This window comes from Spermophilus citellus (assembly GCF_964194105.1).
Source record: "Spermophilus citellus genome assembly, chromosome: 1".
Taxonomy (NCBI): Eukaryota; Metazoa; Chordata; class Mammalia; order Rodentia; family Sciuridae; genus Spermophilus; species Spermophilus citellus.
This window is the reverse complement of record NC_138182.1, coordinates 144,227,477-144,243,724: the sequence shown is the minus strand read 5'-3', so window position 1 is coordinate 144,243,724 and position 16,248 is coordinate 144,227,477. Positions and strand designations below refer to the sequence as shown.

The following is a 16,248-nucleotide window of genomic DNA, read 5'->3' as shown; positions in this document are numbered from 1 at the left end:
CAAAATGAACTGTTGTTTAGAAAGCTATAAAGCATATAATAGGTTTATTAAGAATAAAACTTTATGTAGAAAAATGCCACTATTTAATATATTAAAATATTTAATGATAATATGCCTTCCAGGCTTAGAAATTTAAATTTTTTCAGTGAGCCTTTTCAATTTTGCTGTCATACCTTAAACATAAATATTTATATTTGATAGTTTGATGCCATGAGGGGAGAGAGGGAAATTGGTGACAGACCTATAACGTTAGTTGAATTTGACTTTAAGTTTTAAAACTTCCTTTAACTTACAACCTAAATAATTTAAATAGACTTAAATGTCACCAAATAACATATTTTTTATTCTTGTCATTTCAACATGCAGTGTTTTAAATGAGTAGTAAAATTTGCACACAGTGAATCTTAAATACAGTTTCTAATCCCCCCATATGGCTTTGGGAAGTAGAGAACATTGGATAGACTACTACCAAAACTGGTTTTAAGGGAAACTAAGTTTTGATTCTTTAATACAAAGCTTGTTTGTCCTTTAAAATTCTTTCTCTGGAACTGAATTTTTCTCTATATGTGTGTTCATATTCCTGTTTTTTCTTTCTTTGGTTGGCGTTGGGCTCATTTCTTTGTCTTCCAGGCAGTAGCAGCAGCAGTAGTTCAGACTCCACATGTTCTGTCATAGAGAAACCTCTGGATAAGTTCTTGACTAGTGAGTGGTAGCTCTTAAATTCTCTAACAGAGCTTTGGCTTCTCCATAACCCATGGGCTTCATTTGAGCAATGCTGCACCGCTCCCTGTCATTATTTGAAGAATACATGTTGGACTTCTCAGTAGAACAAAGCATGTTGATGATCCCCCATGCCCCTTCATTGCTTCCAGTTAACCATAATTGTTAAAACATATGCTTTAGCTTATGTTTGAGACAATGGAAGAGAGATTCATGCTTTTGCAGTTGAGATAATGTAAAGAGAGCTAGTAAGCTGTATATAAGAAAAATTCTTACGGTTTTTTTTAATGTTTCATTATAAATGTTTAATCTTGGTCAGTATAAGGGACATGTAACAACAAATCCTGAATTTCTAAAAGTACCAATTACATTTGGCAATATACCAGTACCCATTATAACATGTCATACAGTTATAAAAATTTTACACTTTGGTGTCCTAGTCTTAGCAGTAGCTTAAGATTAAAGACTCCCAAATAAAGAAAAATGGAGTGTTTCAAGCAAGTAAAAATAAATTGAGTGGTATTTTATTTCAAATGGACTTTATCTCCATTTCTAATTACCTGATAGGTTTTAAGAATTTTTCTAAGATATGATTAAATAATTAAGAACCACATGAAGTTTACTCAGGATCTGTCTAGACTTATTTCAGACTTAAAGACTTTTTCTTAAACTTTAATTAAGTTGAAAAGTATTATTTAATTTTATCTATTCATATTTTATTCTCAGAAGGGAGATGATACCTTCTTGTACCAGCTTGCAGCTTACTGTCTTTTTAAAGCATTATCTATATTCTTACCTTTCCCAAACTAATAACAAAATAATTGCTTATTGTTCTTATGCATTTAGCTTTTTAGAGGAAGAATCCAAGAATAGCAAAAATCTGTCTATTGACGATTCTTAAGCAATTTACCAAAATGATTCACTTCAGAGGATAATTTGAAAAAAATACATGATGTTGCTTTAGAGACCATATAAAGGTTAATTTTGTTTTATAAACTGAAATATGAGAAATATCTGAGTAGGAAACATTGCATTTTTTCTAAATGCAAAACTTATCTTTGTTCTTAAAGAATAGTTACATGAACTTACAGTGTGAAATGAGTTGTACTTTGTTTAATTCAAGAAGTTTTCATTGCTATTTGCATACTTAGCACATAAAATATGTTGTTGTTGTAACATGGGTAGGTTGGTGAAGTGGAGAGATAATTGTCCCAAGCATGTGGTTGCTGTGTGTAACTTGTTATGTATGTACCCTCCCTTTATAAAACCTGAGTGGCCTTTTTTTTTTTTAGGTGTCCCTTGCTTGAATCATCAGTTGTCATTTACTTCTATAATCTACTAATAGGTTGAATGTAAGTTTGTTACTATACAGGTGTACTCCATTTTATGTAGTAAATTTTTTCCTCTGAAAACATTGCTTATAAATCAAGTTGGAAAACAGTGTATTGTGAACTTGCTGTCTTTAAAAATTCTTCATAAAATTTTTTTGTCAAATAGTGAAAATTATAAACTTTTATCTCTTGTTGATTCAGGGTTTTGAGTTGGATTTTCTTAAAATGGGGCACACCTGTAATGGATCTTTGTACTAGGAGACACATTGAATTGGGAAATTTTGGAAATGGACAATGTGAATTTTGTTACTTTCAACTTATTAATTTTAAAAATTGGCTTAATTTTCTGCTTTGTTCTTTTAGAATTTCCCAGGTCTTAACAGGTTCCCAATTCTTTGTCTACCATTTAACATAACCACATGATGCTGAATTGTTACATTTGCAGGAATTTGGGAGTCAGTGTGAGCTCTTTGAGTTGTAATCTTAGAGTAAAGTAATCTTCTCCTTGCTTAAATTGTATCTCTCATTATATTCAATATGCTTTCTTTTTACATGGGCTCTTATTTCCGTTTTGATAATGATTTGATTTATTTCTCTACTTATACTGTAAATGCTATTATACATTTTTTTTTGTTTTACAAAGGAAATAATGTTTTCCCCTTTTTTTCTTCCTCATCTCTGTGCATATGCTTCCTGTCTACGATTTGCTTACCACTTCTTATTGCAAGATCAAGCAGGTTGGTGTGATTGATTTGCACTCCACTTAGTAGTTATTTATCTTATAAAGAACTTTGTTAATTAAATAGCATTTTTTAATTTAATATTTTTTGCAAGGTAAGTATCCATTTTTTTGTATTCAAAAACTCAACTTCAACTTAAAAAAAAAAAAAAACCACTTGGGAGACTAAGGCAGGAGGATCACAGGTTCAAGGCTAGCCTTAGCAACCTTAGTGAGTCCCTAAACAACTTAGCAAAATCTGTATCAAAATGAAAAAAAAAAAAAAAGTACTGAGGATGTAGCTCAGCACTATGGGTTTCAAGCCCAGATACCAAAAACAAAATAAAACTTTCTTTTTCCTAAATTCTTAAAGTCACATTTTAGAAATACAATTATAAATGATTTCACAAACATTTTCCACTCTTTTCTTTTAAAGCCAAGAATAAAGTGCCTGTGAGTTATGCTGGTGGGTACTCATTTAATAATATGAAATGAATTCAGTTAATACTTCCCTGAAGTTCTTCCCCTCAGACTTTCCTTGCCAGTTCACCATCATAGTTTTGGTTAGAACACATGACAAAGTGCAACTGGAAAATGTTACTAGTTCTGTTTGTCTTAATTAAATACTCTTTATTCTGGCATTATTAAAATTTACTTACCTGAAATTTTGTGCTGAAATTTTATCATGTAATATTAGAAACTATGTTGTTATGGGGTGGTGGTTATTGTTTTTTTAATTAACTGGCTTTGTTTATAAGAGGCTATGTGTGTATGTTGTTAGGGATCAAACCCAGGGCCTTACCAATGCTAAGCAAGTGCTTTACTTCCCAGCCTTACTCCCATACCCTTTAAAAAAGTCTTTTAAAATATTTGTAGTTAGAAGAATCAAAGTTCTTACTTAACAGTGATGGTGACGAGGGGAGATCACCTCTGTGCTCCTGGATACCAGGCTCTTGCCCCTGGTATCCACCTTCCCCCAGACTAAAGCACCTTAACCCTAACCCAGGAGTCCACAGGCCAGCCCCCTGGAGGCTAAACCTTGTTTGTATCATAAAGAACAGGGTAAAAATAAATTAATTTAAAAAGTACATGTAAAAGTGACTATTAGTAATGCCTCATTTTAAAATGATTGTTTAGGAGAGTTGGAACATATTCAAGGTTAGCTTAAAGTATTATTTGAAAAAATATAATGATTTATCAAAGTGATTCTGGCTAGACTAACATGGTAAATATCAGACTTTTGAAATTGATTCTAGCTATACTGATTATATATGCATGGTCATCTTCATGAAAATGTTACAAGAGCAGCACAGTAGTGTTTTTTGCTACGAAAGCATCACTTTGAAAAACACTAATATAATTCAGGCATAGTATTAATTCATCAAGAGGCATGCATTTTTATATTTCTACATATTCAATCTTTTTATTTTTTCACCACTTTATAGGTTTTGAAACTATTTTTATTTGTTTTGTTTTGTTTGGATTAAAACCACTGGTGCTTTACCACTGAGCTACATCCCCAGTCAGGGTCTCACTGAGTTGCTGAGGCTGACTTTGAGCTTGAACTTGTGATCCTTCTGCCTCAGCCTCCCAAGTAGCTGGGATTACCTGTATGCCACCAGGCCCTGTAAAACCTATTTTTAACTATTAACAAAAACAATTAGAATCCTAAAGGCCTAAAAATATTCATGTTCATATGTCAAGCATCCATGTCTTCATACCTGTGTTGTTTTGCTTTTAACATATTTGCCATTTTTTTCTTTAAATATTTGTAATTCTGAGGTGGAAAGGAAGTTACAGGTTTTTAAATGCACACACCTAAATTTATCTTTTGTCCCTCAAATTTCTGAGAAATTGTATTACTTATGGGAAATTCTTTCTAAGTATTCATTGAGAAAAGGAGTTAAATTATTTTTAAAAGTTATTTTTTAACCATATAACCCAGAAGGTACCACACAGGGGACTGTGATAAACAAGCCAACAGATTCAGGTCCACATCCTGACTTTTGGAATGCAATGAATCACACCATACCAAAGCATGTAGATCAGTGCTTTTATTTAATTTGTTTTGTGGCTTAGATTTTGCTTTGAACTTACAGATCTGTAGAAATGAAGGATATTGTATTTTAAACCCTTGTTTGGGGCTGGGGATGTGGCTCAAGCAGTAGCACGCTTGTCTGGCATGCATGCAGCCCGGATTCGATCCTCAGCACCACATACAAACAACAATGTTGTGTCCTCCGATAACTAAAAAATAAATATTAAAAATTCTCTCTCTCTCTCTCCCTCTATCGCTCTCTCTTTAAAAAAAAAAAAAAACCCTTGTTTGTTTTTAATATAATTTTGGCCTGAAGAGTTAAATGAAGCTTATGAATGATTCTTCCTCTCATGGTTCTTCAAAGGATATATTCAGATATATGTTACCATCATAATTATTTTCAGGTTTTTTTCCTCATTATTAGCGAAGGGGTTGGATTGGGGTAGAGGCATTAACAATTTATAAACTCTTCTGGTTTACCCTTTTCTTCTACAGTCCTTTGGGAAGGAAGTTAAGAATGACAAAGCTTTCAGGAGAGCCTCAGATCAATTCTGTGAAAAGTTTGATTGGTTTTCTGAAGGAACATATGATTCTGAGAAATAGTTGCCAGAAATGAATTGTCATTGATTCAGTTCCATAACCATTTTAGTAAGCTAGTTTTTATTTTCTTTTTGATTTTTCATATGAATTTCATGATTTTTGAAATTCATCAGTAAACTTTCATTGAATACCTATTATATGTATATAAAACACTTTTAGACATTATAATCAAAATGATCAACTGGAAGTTATGTTCCAGCTTTATTATTTGGTAGTATTTCTGCTTATATTTGACACTTATTTAATCTGAGTTAGGGAGATTTAGGATCCTGAGTTTGACATAGTAATGAGCATTTTAGTTGCTCATTTAGGATCTGATGATAATCATGACAGCTAATCAGTTATAAAATGCTTGGTTAATACTATGTAACTTGTATAATTATTATAGAATTTCTTTCTTTAGAAATATACTATGTGGTAGAAAATACTTTATAATAATTTTATTAAACAAAAGTTTTAGAAAAACCCTGAATAATAAATTTTTAAAACTCTCAAGAATAAATTAAAATCTACCTGATACAAATTCTGATATTTTTATCTGTATTTTATATCTATATGTGTCTTTAATTTATGTTATTTGGGAGACTGTTTTTGAGAAGCCACTTGTGATTGTATTTAATTATCAGGAGAAAGAAACTGAAGAATCATTTTGCTTTCTTTTTTATCCTATATATATTGTTTGGGGACACAGAAATTTTTGCTATTTTATTTGGCTTTCCTATTACTCTTTCTTTCCCTATTTTCAGCCCATCTGTTTTGCTTCTCTTTAACCTACTTTTGTTCTTAGATATCATTGTACATTTGAACAACAATTTGAATTTAGCAGTGAATTAAAAAGTTCTTCTAGGACTGGAGTTGTGGCTCAGTTGTAGGGCACTTGCCTGGCATGTGTGAGGCCCTCCCCGGGTTTGATCCTCAGTATCACATATAAATAAATAAAGTGAAAAATCCATTGGCAACTAAAAAATATTTTTTAAAAATAAAAGTTTTTCTAGAACATAAATGGAAATGAGTGATACTATCAGTTTGATTTTCTTAAAATGTTGATATTTTGTATTATTGAGGAGTCTAGTCAGTTCTGTATCAAAGATAATTTACATGTCTGAAACACTCACTTGTTTTAGTGATTGTTGCAATTAAATGACTCAAATAGGTAAAAAGAAAGTTTCTCCAGATAAGATGGTTGAAATGCAAGCAAAAATTGATGAGGAGAGAAAAGCACTTGAAACAAAGCTTGACATGGAAGAAGAAGAAAGAAACAAGGCTAGAGCTGAATTAGAGAAGCGGGAAAAAGATCTTCTTAAAGCTCAGTGAGTTTTATTGAATTGAGATGAATTCATGATTTAAATTTCTAATAGTTTTCATAAGATATATTAGCAGGAAAATTGAATAGTAACTAAAAGCTTAATTGTTGTTTCAAGTATAGCTGTTCTGGGATAGAAAATGCCATGTATGTGATATATTTCTAAACATTAAATCTGTTTCAATTATTTAAAATCTGTGGGAGGAAAAATATTGGTGAGTTTGAATTAGAGGTTAATGAATTAAAACTACACAGAGGTATAGTTTCATAGAGATGTTATATAATTATTTTTTAATTTTGAAATTGTACACCTAAAATTCTTATCAAATTTCGGGAAATGCCATTATTAGAACAGTAGCTGATCAGTGAATTTAGAGTATTCTCATTTGAATCAATAGACAAGAGCATCAATCTTTGCTGGAAAAATTATCTGCTCTGGAGAAGAAAGTAATTGTTGGTGGTGTTGATTTGTTGGCCAAAGCTGAGGAACAAGAAAAACTTCTTGAAGAATCTAACATGGAGCTGGAAGAAAGGAGGAAAAGAGCAGAGCAGCTTCGCAGAGAACTTGAGGAAAAAGAGGTGATGTGACTTTTTGCTTTAAGTTTAATATTCGTTGCCTAAGTTATTTATCTTTTAATATCTATAATCTTAATAAAATTTTGAAATAGGGTGTATGTTGGGGGGGGGTTCTAAGGATTGAACCAGAGTGCTGAGCTACATTTCCAGCCCTTTTTATTTTTTATTTTGAGATGGGCCCTCACTAAGTTGCCTGAATTGACCTTGAACTTGTGATCTTTCTGCCTTGGCCTCCTAAATAACTGGGAGACAGGCACTAAAAGCAGATATATGGTTTATTTTGAAGATAATAGTCACTAACTTTTTAAAATAATTTAAATTTGTGTCTTAAAATGATTCTGAAGTTTACCAATTTTTATCATAGCAAGAACGCTTAGATATTGAAGAAAAATATACCAGTTTACAAGAGGAAGCACAGGGAAAGACCAAGAAATTAAAGAAAGTTTGGACTATGCTGATGGCTGCAAAGTCAGAGGTTGGTTTCTTAGAATGATCTACAAATGTAGTTCTAAATTTTTAAAAAATATTTATTGTTGTTGATGTTGTTGGTGGACCTTTATTTTATTTATTTTTATATTTGGTGCTGAGAATCGAACCTAATGCCTCACACTTGCTAGGCAAGTGCTCTATCACTAAGCCACAGCCCCAGCCCTAGTTCTGAATTTTTAAAGAAGAAATTCCTTTGATTAAGAATGCATACGTAATCATAACATGAGCTTACAGTTTTAAAGAAATAAATAAAATACTTTGCCTTTATGTGCAATTTTTAGTTTTAGCTATCAAACTAATTTTTCCCCAATTTTAACTAATAACTTGACATAGTGATAGTGTCAGTCTATTTTATTTTTATAAAAGAGCTGCATAAGGTCTGACAAGCCAATGTCCTATGTCAGAGGAACTTTTGTACTCAAAATCTTATTTATTTATAATATTTTTATGGATTTTCTGGTAGATGGCAGATCTCCAACAAGAACATCAGAGGGAAATTGAAGGCCTACTGGAAAACATTCGGCAACTTAGCCGGGAGCTTCGACTTCAAATGCTTATTATTGATAACTTCATACCTCAGGACTATCAGGTAAGCAGGAAGTTCTCTAATCTAGATGTTAGTCACTGGACTGGGGTTAAAAAAAGGAAATGAAATTTGTAATTTAATTTAATTTAGCTATTATCTATAAAAGTTTCTTGAACAATGCCAGTTAACTTCGGTTAACTTCCCTTAATATCTAAATATCTAATTAAGGTTCCCTTAATATGTAAGTATCTAAGAATTTCTCTTCCATTTGGAGAATTCAGATTCATGTAAATGCAATCAGAATCAAGGTATAGGTCCAGTAAATAGAACCCCTAGGGTATTTTGCCTTATTTATGGATGTTAAGTTTTGTGTGTCTGGTTGGTAAAATGAACATACATGAAATTTATCATTTTAACCATCCTTAATGTGTACAGATCAGCACTGTTAAGAATATTCATCTTGTTGTGCAGCCATCACCACCATTCATCTCCAAATGTATGATAATTCTTAGTCAAGTATAATTTTAAAATCTTATCCTCTTTTTCATAACCAAAAATTCTCTTTCCAATTCATTTTAACCAACTTTGTAACATGATTTTCTTAAAAATCTGTTTTGAATTCCCAATATTTGTCTGAAAATAAGCCTTAGTACTTTTTCCTTTGGACCTCAGGTGTATAAAATTAATACTGGATACATAGCCCACTCTTTTTAATTGTCCTTGGATGGTCTGCTTTAATTTAGTTAGTTATTTTGTAGTGAATTCATCACCCAAAACAAAAGCTAGGACCTTGACAGTAACCTACTTTTAACCAAATGGTTTCCCACACTCTTCCATCCATGCTTCTTCCAACCAAATGTACCCATCATTCTGATTCCTGTGTTCTCATTCTCTTGACATATGTATATATGTAAATGTATACACACACACACACACACAATAGTGTACACATACAGTATAACATATTTGTGTGTGTGTGAGAGTGTGTGTGTGGTGCTGGGAATGACACCTAGGGCCTCATACATGCTCAGCAAGTGCTGTACCACTGAATAATAATATCCCCAGCCCTATTTTTATATAGTTTAATAGTTCCTACACATGTTCCTAAGAATGTATATTTTAAAACTTAATAGAAATAGTATCATGTAATATAATGTCTCGAAATTTTGTCACTTAAGCATTCTATGACTGACTATTTTTCAATAATTTAAACGCTATTAAATATTAAAAATGAACTTTCCTTGACTTTTAAAAGGAAATGATTGAAAACTATGTACACTGGAATGAAGACATAGGAGAATGGCAGCTAGTGAGTATTATCTTCATCCTTTCATGAAATAATGTGAACTACTTTTTCTCTGGACTAGAAATTGTGCTGGCTGCCATGAGGTGGGAAGTGGTCCAGAGGATGAATCAGATGAGAATTTAGTAGGGCATTTAAGATGGTTTTCTAATTAACTGTAACAGAGATCATGTGTTGGAAATGGCCTAGGTCTGGAGATATGGAACTGATTGACCTCTGGTTCCTTTTCTGTATCAACATTCAAATCATGTTTTACTAGTGAAACATCAGGATATCTCACAGTAGTTTGCCTAATTCACAGTACTAATTACTAATTAAGACATTTCTTCCCCACCCTTTCCTTTTTTGAGAAATGTGTTGCCTATACAGGAAATAACATGAGGAAGCAAACACCAGTACCTGATAAAAAGGAGAAAGATGTAAGAATACTTTCTTTTAAAAATTACATAAATTTCTTTATAGGAATGTGGGTCATTACAGTGTGCTATTAACCTGGTATCTGTTAATCAGCTCTGCTGAAAAGTGGGCTCCTCTAGGATGGAGCGGTTGTTAGGACAGTTCTGCTCACTCTCAGGCTTATCCTGATGGCCAGCTTATTTCTGTCACAAGAATGGCCTGGAGACACTCTTTGGAATCTTCTTTTCACCTCTCTAGGTCATGGGGATATGGTGAGAGACTAGAATGCATCTGCCTTCCCTTTCAAAGCTTGTTCTAGTTCTAGGTCAACAAGAAGAGGAACAAGGTTTGGGGAAGTTAGTAACAGTTTTTCTTTATGTCTGAGGAAATTTATAGTGTTTCAGATGTTCTAATTCACCAAACTTTGGTGAATGCATTTCAGATATTGGAATTAGAAGTCTTTAAATATTTATTTAGTTTTATCTTCTCTGTTTTTTTTTTTTTTTTTTTTTGCTAGGTGTTTGTTCAGTATTTTACATCTTCCCCTAAATCTGGTTTAACTTTTTAAAGAGTATCTGGTTTAATTTTTCTTTCACTAGCCCTTTGAAGTAGATCTTTCCCATGTGTATCTTGCCTATACTGAGGAGAGTTTGCGTCAGTCTTTGATGAAATTAGAAAGGCCACGGACATCAAAGGGGAAAACAAGGCCAAAAACAGGGAGAAGGTAAGGACCATCCTTGAATCCAATAAAATGATGATTAATACACTTAGAGGAAACTAAAATTTATCTAGCATGATAAATATTTTGGTTGATAAGTTAAAAATCAAATTTCTTATGTAGTCACAATTTGAGCAAGTAAAATCTGACTAAAGAATTAAGGTCTTCCAACTTCTTTAGCCCTCTAGAATAATATAAATTATTTTTAATCCACTTTGATCTTTCCAAATGTTTAATGAATCACTATCTTTTTTAATTGCTTAATTCTTACACTAGTTTTTCTAGCAAGATGTTAATTAATTTGCCTGGTTAGACTCCCAAATTACTGTATTCAGCTGGTTAGTTTTTCTATCATAAACACAACCCCAAGAACTTTTATTTCCTCTATCATAATGGAATCTTTGATCATCTTACCCACTTCTTTGGACACTACAAGTATGATAGTAAGATAGTTGGTTATGACCATGGTAATGTTCATGTATTATCACATAAGCCCAAGGAAATCAGTCCTGGGCTGGAGTTTGTTCTCCATTTTTCCTATATCAAGTATTGTGCAGCCTGTTTAGGCTAATTGCATCGGAGCTCCTGAAATTGTAGCAGATAACGGGCTTCTTTTTTTTCTTGATTTCATGTACTTTTCTATAATAGATGAAGTTGTGTGTTTTTAATTTTTTTATTATACAATCTCATAGACATAACCTAATACTTTTAAACTTGAGGTAATAGAATTAGTGGTAGGGAAATCAGTTACACATTTAAAGTGTACAAATTTTTGCATTCTTCAGCATTTAGATAAGCAGTTTAAAAACTTTCATGTGCCCACCGAAGACACACATGCAATATTAAGGAATGAAGCAAATCAGTTCTAAGAAACAAATTCTTTTAGATCTTTTACTTTTCCACTTTTACTAGAAATATTTTCCTCTTAACTCTGCAGTTACTAGGAAATATGACACTACAAGTATGATGGTAAGATAGTTGGTCCTGGCATAGTATAAAGTAGCTAGTGGAGGGGACTGGGGCAAGCTGGAGAGCTGTGCTTTTAAAAGTTCCTAATTAGTTGTGGGAATAGAGGACCCGTTGTTTCTGGATCTTCTCTTTTCTAAGGAGAAGCAAGAAATTCAGATTACTTACATGAGATCCCTCAGTTTTTAGTTACTTTTTTATTTTGTAGACCTAAAACATCAAATTTGATGAGCTGTTTGGATATGGCTTCCATAATGTTCATTTTTAAATATGTACCTTTTTTTTTTTTTTTAGCTTAGCTTTAGGTTAAGCTAAAAAAAAAAAAAAAACAGTGTGGGCTAACATTATGTGAGCCAAAGTCAGCATATTTGTATACCAGAAATATCCTGTTGTATCATAAAAATTGTAGATATATACAATAAATGGTTCATCAATATTATATTACATGATATGTTCAATGTGATAGTCCTCATTAGAAATACGTAATTCATTGTGCTGGGCTTAATTGCATAAATAGTACAATAATATAGCATTTCCATCAGTCCCTACATAGGTATCTGTGAGTTGTTGCTCAGGATGATTTGTGTCTGATTCTTACACAATCCACCTGTGCCATTAGCATAGCCCAAAAGAGATTAGCAAGAGATTCCAAACTGGAGCGTGCAACCTACTTGACGTGGCCACATTGTCTAGTCCAGTTTTGGACACTAGCATCTCCCCAATCTCTCACTACCCTGTATACTGGGGAGTGATGTCAGCCAATTTCCAGACTCTGTAGCCACCCCATTATTTTTCTACTACATGTTGTAAAGTGTTTGCATTTTTGTCTTTTTAAAAGCATTCATGTTTTCTTTTTTTCTTCAAACAGAAAGCGTTCTGCAAAGCCTGAGACAGTAATTGATTCTTTACTTCAGTAAATGTTATAGAATCAAAGTCACAATAAAAATTAGTGATGTTCCTATGCCTGGACAAATCTTTAATTAAAACACTGAAGACTTCTGTGTAATTTCAAATAATGAAAACTATTATGATATAAGACTTGGAAACAACGATTTGCATAATTTTTAAACATATACATTAAGTTAACATATTAAAATTGTACAATTGGTGATTGTTCAGATTGTTATACTACTCTTGAACTGTACTGTACCAGAAAGTTGGGGGAGCAGTTCATGCTATAGAGTTGCAATTTGATGTAATGTAAGTCTGTTAGCTATTTACCCAACTACTCTATATTTAGATAAATAATTTCAAAGTACAGGGGAAAAAAAGTATGTCCTGTTTTGCATGTAGAAAGTAGCAGGTTGAATTACCCTATATTGTGCTGCTATATGTGAATGTTGGGCTGCACATGTAAGAAATGACTCCGTCCTAACACCAACCCTGTTGGCCTGTTCATATATATTTTATTTTTTATATTAATATTCATTGAATTTAAGTATGAGATGACTGATCTTATTCATGTTCTGTAGAAAATTTTGTAATTCAATGGTCAGTCCTCGCAAGTATACATTTTGAAACCAAATATTGAAAATATATTTCATTTCGATCTCTTCTGACCTTTTTTGCTACTTTGAGTTCAATTAAATACACTTTTTTTGTTGTTCTGGCTTCATCTTCTCTTGAAACATTGAATTGTACAAACGTAAAGGAGTATCTTTGCCTGTATTGTCTATTTTTTAAAAATTCTCTCTGAAGTATGATTTGTGTATGCTTTCCCTTGTATAAGTTTTAAATTTTGATGGAAATTACCTATATCCCAATTGAAAAGGGCTTTTATTTTCCAGAAAATGCAACTAAGCCAGAAAAATCTTTTTGAATCCCTGTCCTTTAAAACATTTTATTTTTCCAAGTGTTGTGGTGCACACCTGTAATCTCAATGACTCAGGAGGCTGCAGCAGGAGGATCATAAGTTTGAGGCCAGCTTCAGCAACCTAGCAAGACCCTGTCACAAAATTTTAAAAAGTAAATAAAAAGAGATGGGGAGGTAGCTCAGTAGTAGAGTGCCCCTGGATTAGATCCCAGTACCGCAAAACAAAAACTAAACACCACTTTATTATTTTTAAAAATATTTTATAAAAGAAAATATTTTCTAAATTTCTTCTATTGATGTGCCCAGTTGGACCATATTCCTCTCAATATAAAAATTATATTTATTCATTTCATAGTAATCTAAGAAATAGATAATTTGTTTTTGGTTGGCTACTTAACAAAATTTTAATTTTTTTTTTGTAAAAGTTTTCTATTCTTAAACCACTTAGTCTTCTGTTCTGTGAGTTTTAAAATTTCATAATCACCCCTGACACGTGTTAGTTGCAAAGGTTTTGAGACTTCTCAAGTTAGGATTTATTAAATTAATATTATTTAAATAAGTTTGATTAAACATTAGTTTACTAATTATACTGGGGTGTTAGAGTTCTGTTAGAGTGGTGGTAAGTGGAGGTAGAATACTGGTGAGGTGGTAGTAAAAATGTGTCCATATGTTTGAAGTACTTTCTGGAAGTGGAGTCCTGAATGTCCTGTGTGGTTTGCTAGGTAATTAGAACTGCATTTCACTTGGCAGCATTTTCTTTGTAGTGTGTGTGAGAGTTAGAAGTATATAACTTTGCTCCAAGGGGCATTGTTTAGGTACTGTGAAGACTTGAGGTGAGTATGTCTTGTCAAGACTTTATGTGAGTAGAATATCTTGGAAATTGTAAAATGTTTTTGATGATGCACACTTAACTTTAGTAATTAGTCTACAGATATCTTTACCTGTAGGAAAAAAGTGACCAATGCTCTTTCTTTTTAAAAGTCCATGTTTCTAGCCTTCAACAGTTTATTTAATAGGAAAGGAATACCTTTTGAATTAAGCTTAAAACATTATAGAAATTTAAGCTACAGTATGTAAAATATTTTTTCTATCCCACCCCAACACAAGAACAAAAAGGAATCTATGAAGTGTCAAATGTTGAGAAATTCTTGAGCAGCCTGCTTTAGCAATTTATTAAAAAAAGAATTAATGCTAGAATTGATTCTGCCAGATGGACATTAAATATTCAAATATACCAAAATTAGATATTCAAGCCAGGTCTGAATATCCATTTGAATATATAGGACACTGACTTCAGAGCTATTCATTTAGCTCCAGTCACAGTAGTTCTATTTTTTTCACATTTACTGTGTTTTATTTCACAAATGAAATATTTTATAAATTCAGTGTTAATTTCCTAAAATAATATACACCAACAAAATTTGCTCATTATTTGAAGTAAATGTGCAGATTTAAAATGTCACAAATATATAATAGGTTATTGAATAAATATTCTCTTTCCCTTTAATTTAAAAAGCAATATTTATTTATTAAAAGGGGCCTTGCTACCATGTTTAGTTTAAGTATGGTCTTCAGTAAACCTTGTAATTATATATATATAGATAGTTGTAATTTAAAATATAATGGTATTCCCCATTTGTGCTTAGATTCTTGTGAAGTGTAAGATTCTTTAAGGGGGGTGGCGGACTTCTGCATCTACACATTTGTTGCACAAGTAAGAACTCATTTGACAAGCTATTTCGTGTACTTTTTAGAAAAAGAATTTTTTCTTCAAAAAATTTAACATTACTTTGGGGGAAGGAAGTGTTATAATATCATCTGTAACATGTTTTTTAAATTATTATAGCTTGGGGATTTTGTTTTTGCTTCTTTTTTTAGTCTGTTTTTAATATCTTTCCCCCTTAATTCCTTTTTTAAAATTAGAACATAAGTAATTATACAGTATATAGTCATTATGTAGTGGCACATGTGTTCCCCTTAATTTTTAAGGAAAGTCCCTCTGTTTCCTACAGGGCTGTGAATTAAGGAATGGGTAGAGTTTACATTTAAGCACGCCAGTGTCTGCCCAATTTCTTAATGTATGCATTTATTTTCCTTTTTAACTTTTCTTTTTTCGTAAAATACTACAAGAAAACATAGATCTTTTCTAGTGCCTTTGAACTTAACTTTAGTGTAATTTAAATCCTTAATAACTTCAATAGCATTACTAACAATACTGTATACTGGCCAAAATTACAAATTGTACAAGTTTGTTGTGTTAAATTTAAAAGCCACACTTTCATGGTATTTCATGTATAAATTGTATTTGTTCAAGTTGTATATATCACTATTGTATGTACACATGCAGCATGGTTAGATAAGAAATAAAATCTTTTACCTTTATAAAGCCTGTAGTGATGGTCTTTTTTTCTGAACTACTTTTGTGTTTACTTTGAGCCTGACATTAATGAGCAGTTTCTTTGTGCTTAACATCTCAATTTTGTGTGGTTAAAAGAGGCCTGTGTTTTTAATTTCACACCCAGAAATTCTTAATGTTGTGGGTCTTTTAAACAGAAATCATTATGAAACAAATTTGGAAGAAATTTTTTGGGGGGAGGAATACTGGGGTTGAACTCAGGGGCACTTGGCCACTGAACCACATGCCCAGCCCTATTTTGTATTTTATTTAGGGGCAGGGTCTCACTGAGTTGCTTAGCGTCTTGCTTTTGCTGAGGCTGGCTTTGAACTCGTGATCCTTCCTTCTGCCTCAGC

The 16,248-nt window shown here is 32.3% G+C and overlaps 1 protein-coding gene across 3 annotated transcripts in view; it reads left to right on the top strand.

Moving 5' to 3' along the window:
- KIF3A (kinesin family member 3A) overlaps positions 1 to 15,872 on the top strand; it is a gene marked incomplete at its 5' end in the record, with an annotated part of 44,626 nt that extends 28,754 nt beyond the window's left edge. For 2 of the 3 annotated variants that reach the window (XM_081304298.1, XM_081304297.1), the window contains 8 exons: positions 6,561 to 6,717; positions 7,109 to 7,289; positions 7,651 to 7,761; positions 8,239 to 8,364; positions 9,557 to 9,610; positions 9,955 to 10,023; positions 10,600 to 10,724; positions 12,553 to 15,872. In XM_081304298.1, the coding sequence (XP_081160424.1) occupies positions 6,561 to 6,717; positions 7,109 to 7,289; positions 7,651 to 7,761; positions 8,239 to 8,364; positions 9,557 to 9,610; positions 9,955 to 10,023; positions 10,600 to 10,724; positions 12,553 to 12,601 (872 nt within the window). In that variant the 3' untranslated portion in view covers positions 12,602 to 15,872. Of the gene's footprint in view, positions 1 to 630; positions 703 to 6,560; positions 6,718 to 7,108; positions 7,290 to 7,650; positions 7,762 to 8,238; positions 8,365 to 9,556; positions 9,611 to 9,954; positions 10,024 to 10,599; positions 10,725 to 12,552 lie in introns of all 3 variants that reach the window. The other variant, XM_081304296.1, reaches the window with a different exon arrangement.
- Positions 15,873 to 16,248: the final 376 nt, after the last annotated feature.